Source organism: Camponotus vicinus, unplaced genomic scaffold, assembly GCF_025532165.1.
Source record: "Camponotus vicinus isolate PSW18456_S1 unplaced genomic scaffold, iyCamVici1.0 SCAF_10, whole genome shotgun sequence".
Lineage (NCBI taxonomy): Eukaryota > Metazoa > Arthropoda > Insecta > Hymenoptera > Formicidae > Camponotus > Camponotus vicinus.
The window spans coordinates 13116480-13122408 of NW_028141946.1; the positions used below are offsets into that span (position 1 = coordinate 13116480).

The following is a 5929-nucleotide window of genomic DNA, read 5'->3' on the forward strand; positions in this document are numbered from 1 at the left end:
ATAAATACGCATGCGTAAAAACAGTTTTATCAGAAAAATTGTAGGGAAATTTGGACATGGTGTTTCAAAAATTACGTTTTGCACAAGTTCAAATAAATAACTACCGATACCTTTCTGGAAACAATTATTTTCAAAATTTTTCACAAATATTTCCTCTAATTTATGAATATATAGACACAAATTATTACTAGGTATATTTAAATTACCATAAAGATTTGCTCCTTCATTTTCGTAAACTCTAAAAGAACAATATAAAGTTGAATCATCCAAAACAGCCTTATTTTCATTTATATAATTTGCACATGCATCGCACGAATGTATTTCTCTACATTTTTTTATTTAAATATCTACATACATATTTGAATGCATTTTCTTCTGACAGATCCATTGAATAATAATCGTGAATTGGAATATCTAAAATTTTTTACGTCGGTGATGAAACAACTTTTGATACAGATTGTACAGGGTGCTTCCGCAACATACAGATCGGTAAGTCGGGTTGCCTATCTGACGATCGGTCTTTTTTTACCGACCTCGCATAATTGAAAAATAATAAAATCAGAGGATCGATCATGTAATTTTTTTTCGTGAAAAGTGAAAAAATTCCTTGATTGATACCTTGAATGCAAATCCGTAGGGAATGAGGAAAGTGAAATCAGCTTTTAACATTGATATAGTGTAATTGTAATATTTAATAACATAAATAACATTATATTTAATAACATAAATAACATAAATAACATTAATAACATAAAATGACACAATTGAAATATAATAACACAGATAAAATATAATGAATTTAAACAAAAAACTATTTTTTAATGGTTACAATATATGCTCAATGTAACCGTCATTCTCTTCTAAACATAAAGCAATCCTCCGCATAAAATTTTTCCTTACTCTCCGAATAATCGGAGGAGTGATTTCCGCACACGCGTTTCGAATTTTATTTTTAAGATCTTCTGGATCTTGCGGTACATTCTTATATACTTTTTGTCGCGAAAAGCCCCACGCGAAAAAATCCATCGGCGTAAGATCGGGAGAGCGTGGTGGCCATTCCTGAGGACCATAAAGTCCAATCCATCTTCCCGGAAATTTTTGGTTCAGGATGGTTCTCGCCAAAAAAGAAGTATGAGCGGGATGGAACCCATCCTGTTGGAACATCATTCCTAATCTATTTGCTAGTGGCACATTTTCGAGTAATTCATCAAGCCGATGAAGAAGAAAATTTGAATAATAATTTGCCGTAACATTTCCTTCTATAAATTCGGGGCCGATTATATGATTCCCTATAATTCCAAGCCACACATTTACTGTCCATCTGCCCTGGATGTTTGTTTCTTTAATACAGTGTGGATTGTGCTCTGCATAATGATGCTCATTATGTCTGTTTATGCATCCATCATTTCCAAAAATTGCCTCGTCGGACCAAAGAATGTTTTTTAGAAATAAATTATTTTCGGCATCATTAAAATCTACCTACATAAAATGAGTAATTTAGTATGAAATGAATGAAACGACAATAACAGACTGAGTCTGTGAGTGCAACAGAAGAACAGAAAGTGCATTTTTAAACAAACTTACCTGTTCAATAAGCCATTTACAAAAATTTAAACGTCGTTGCATATCACGCGGTGTAAGCCTCTGTGTTGTATGACGTTTAAATGGATGCATACCCAAAGAATATTTAATTTTATGGACTGTTATATGATTCATGTTTAAATCTGTGGCAATTGCTCTTGTGGTTGTATGAGGATTTGTCATAAGAGCTTGCCGCACAGCATCAACTGCCTCTTATTCCCTCTGCGGAACATGGATGAGTCTAGTAGATTTGTAGAATGCTCCATTTGTTTTTAACCTCTCACAAAGACTGTGAAAAAAACCACGGTTCGGATGTCGTCTATCCGGAAATCTTTGAGCGTAAAGTGTAGCCGCTTGCATTTGATTCTTTTGACACTCGCCATAAATAAGGATCATGTCCGTTAATTCTTCATATGAGTAATTTCTTTCGATCTCCATCTTAATTTCTCAGCTATGATGTTCACGTCATTCAACTTTTCTTAAATAAAAAACGATTGGATCAAAAGAAAGCGACTGAAGACAAACATGTGTCGTCAAATTATAAAGAATCATATCATTCGAATTTTTACAGGGAAATGTGAATTCACATTATTAATTCAGTAATAATAAGTAAGACTCGTTAAAATTTAAAATTAGAAAACACAGAAACAGGCAAATACGAGTCAGTAATAATCGGTATAAAGTAAACAATATCTGAAAGTTTCTTTATTACAAAATCACAAGATAGAAAACAAAAAAATTATTTCAGAAGTTGAAAGTTCGAACGTTGTGAAAATCATAGCTGAGAAATTAAGATGGAATTATAGGGAATCATATAATCGGCCCCGAATTTATAGAAGGAAATGTTACAGCAAATTATTATTCAAATTTTCTTCTTCATCGGCTTGGTGAATTACGAAAATGTGCCACTAACAAATAGATTAGGAATGATGTTCCAACAGGATGGACATCCCGCCCGATGATTCGGAGAGTAAGGAAAAATTTTATGCAGAGGATTGTTTAGAAGAGAATGGCGGTTACATTGAGCATATATTGTAACCATTAAAAAATAGTTTTTTGTTTAAATTCATTATATTTTATCTGTGTTATTATATTTCAATTGTGTCATTTTATGTTATTAATGTTATTTAAGTTATTTATGTTATTAAATATAATGTTATTTATGTTATTAAATATTACAATTACACTATATCAATGTTAAAAGCTGATTTCACTTTCCTCATTCCCTACGGATTTGCATTCAAGGTATCAATTAAGGAATTTTTTCACTTTTCACGAAAAAAAATTACATGATCGATCCATAGACTTATATAGATAGACTAAACGTCCCCGTAAGAGGAGCTGAATACTACATTAGAAAGAGAGAGCAAGAGTGTCCGAGATGCTGTCTTTTTCTAATACGAGAGTTGGTGGGGGACTTAGCGAACGTACTGCAGGAGGGTCTATGGGACGAGGTTCGCCGACGCCGACTGTTTTGGGGTTCATGTATGCTGCCTGTCCTGCACAACGTGCGTATTAAAAATGGTTGAATATTGTTGTTTGTGCAAAACAGAGCAAGGAGCTATTGCAGATGTTTCTTTTCATCGGTAAGTAACTTGAAAAGTTATATTGGTAAGATAACGTTGAGTTTACTTAAGTTATTGTTAGTGACAGGTTATGTTAGCTCTTCAATATTTGTACAATTTAATTTATATTATTCATTATAATGTATTATAATATTAATTAACTATTAAAGTAATATAATTATCATTTAAATTGTAATTAATTTCTCTTTTAGTATTCCTAAAAACGAAACATCAAGAGTAAATTGGATAAAAAACATAGGACGAGACGTCGGTAAACGAGGCGTAGTATGTAGCAGACATTTCGAAGAGAAAGATTTTTGCTACAAACAATTTGGAGATTCTATAAGAAGGTTTTTGGTACCCACAGCTGTTCCATCCTTATTATTAAATAAAAGTGACAGGTATACTTTCCTTAATGACATTAAAATTTAAATTCAGCAAATTTCTTTAAAATTTGAGCTACATATGAATATTTATAGTATTCCTTTATAAAAAAAGCACTTAAATTTTGAGTATTAACCAAAGTATAGCTTTACATCCAAATTCACATAATCTAGTGTTAACACTCAAAATTTGAGTGTTTTTTTTTCATAAGAGTTTTATTGTGCCAAACTGTTAAAAACGCCACACACATTGAAAAGGAAGTTAATTTTTATTTATTTGATTAGTAAGTCATCCGCATTACTATATCACAATATTGTTTATTTAAAGTGATAATTGCATTCAATCATCAATGTCACATAATCCACAATGTAATGGTGACGAAACAGTGAACGGTGAAGTTACAAGCACATTTGAAAAAATTAAAAACGTTATGGATACTCCATCTGATGACCCGCTGTGTATCTCTAAGATATCGAGTTGCAACTTTTTAAAAAGTATAGAAAATACGACAAACGTTAGAGTCATTGCATCAGATGAGATACAATTTAATGCAGAAAACAAAGAAAATGACAAAGACGCAAAGAGGTTGACATCAAAAAGGTTTGTTTAGAATTGTAATAATAATAAACAAAAATTTTGCTCAGCAAATTACATTATAAGACAATTTTAATCATACAAAATTTTTGGCTTGTAAAGAAATATTATATGAAAAATTATTTATTCCAAGTACGAATGAATTCTTTTTACTTTTCAACTACATCTTGAAATTAATATTTAACGTTAATGGCAGTAATTTTTTTATGAGCTTTTCATATTGCAATTCTAAGAAAAATGTAGTAAAAGTTTTGTTAAGTATTTCCAATTTTTTTATTTAGGAAAATGTTCCAGCCTCTCACAAGCTCAAAACGTTTTTGTAATCCTCGATACATTGGAGATCTACAGAGAAAAGATTTCACTTCTGATAGAAGCTGGCAAATTGTGCACGATTATGTACATAATTCAACAAATAAACATCGAATCTTAAAGCAAAAAATAAAACGCTTAAATCAGAAAGTGGAAAATTTGCAATCGTTATTAGATCATTTAAAGAAAAATGGATTGCTTTCAAATAAAGTTTGTAACGCATTACAAGTGAGTTGTAGTTTTATTTACAGTTGTAATTATAAATGGACATGAATGAAAGTTATAGTTCATAACTAACAAGGGACGCTATCGAATCCGAACTCACCGATTCGTAGCAAACTTTTTTCTGAGTTAGTTCGACCTTACTGGAAGCCAGTGAACATAAAAATCCATGCTTAATGACATAAATACGTTTCCAAAAAAATTTACATTTCTAAGAAAAAATACGGAATACCTCAGAAACGGTAGGAGATACGACAAAATCCTAGAAATGTTTACTCTTATAGGATAATACTTTTTAATTTTATGTAAGAATCCGTCACCTTTTCGGTTAAATTCAAAAATTTTTATTTTTACTTTGCAACTTTAAGAATTTTTTTGAAGGGGTATTGATGTGATTATACACAAATTTCTATGCTCACTGGCCTTCAGTAGGATCGAATTAACTCAGAAAAAAGTTTGGTGCGAATTGGTGAGTTCGGGTTCGAGTGGCCCTTGTAAGTGTAATTATTATGCCTCTTATAGATTATTGAAAGTTGTAAGAAGGTAGGTTTTCCAATCTGTGCACATTAAACAGCTTATGAGGTAATTTTAAAAATGTCAAATGATTAGATATCATTAATTTATGTATATAATATTTTTTCTATGTGAATATTTTATTGAATATGTATATAATATTAATATATGCATATAATATATAATCCTATGTAAATATTTATAGTATTGTTGGAAAACGAGCGTTCTTGCAACTTCAGTATAATTTGGAATGCTATATAAGAAACCGTATTTTATATAATTATATATTAACATAAATAACTATAATTAATTTTATTAATATGGTCTATGTATATGTATTTAAATATAAAAAATAATGTTAATATGATATTCATTAATCTTGTAAATTATTCATTAAAATTAGAAATAATGTTTTCTTCATATATCATTTTGCGTAAGATTTACAGAGCCACTTATATTTTTACAAAATGAATTTCAATTATACTTAGTTTATTTTATTATATTAAGTATATATACAAGTATCGCCAATTTTACTAAGTAAGATTTATATGTACACATATACAGTAAGATGCTAAAATATATACATTTATATTTAAAATTGTTAGTAAAAATATTATTAAAATAAAAAACTGAATTATTGATCCGCCTGTTTGCGATTCCGTTATTCTAAAAATAATTGTTAAGTATTTTGCTAATTTTTTGAATGAATAAGAAAAGTTATTAAATACAATATTTATAATTTTTGTATACAGAGAAATTAT

The 5929-nt window shown here is 29.8% G+C and overlaps 1 protein-coding gene across 2 annotated transcripts; it reads left to right on the plus strand.

The window, feature by feature from the left end:
* The first annotated feature begins 3019 nt into the window (after positions 1-3019).
* Positions 3020-5646, plus strand: LOC145960376 (uncharacterized). 2 transcript variants are annotated; one of them, XM_083079780.1, is made up of 4 exons: positions 3020-3167; positions 3359-3461; positions 3744-3813; positions 4406-4696. In XM_083079780.1, the coding sequence occupies exons 1-4, from the start codon at positions 3103-3105 to the stop codon at positions 4552-4554; spliced, it is 387 nt and encodes a 128-aa protein (XP_082935906.1). In that variant the 5' UTR covers positions 3020-3102; the 3' UTR covers positions 4555-4696. The 2 variants fall into 2 exon arrangements, with proteins under 2 accessions (XP_082935906.1, XP_082935907.1); XM_083079781.1 differs by lacking the exons at positions 3020-3167; positions 3359-3461 and having other exon boundaries at positions 3750-4130; positions 4406-5646.
* Positions 5647-5929: the final 283 nt, after the last annotated feature.

What these genes read in the sequence shown, in the direction of transcription:
- LOC145960376 (XM_083079781.1), top strand. Translation starts at nt 3,880, where the DNA reads ATGTCACATAATCCACAATGTAATGGTGACGAAACAGTGAACGGTGAA. An exon ending in AAGAGGTTGACATCAAAAAG is followed by an intron (nt 4,131 to 4,405) that starts GTTTGTTTAGAA and finishes TTTTTTATTTAG; the next exon opens with GAAAATGTTCCAGCCTCTCA.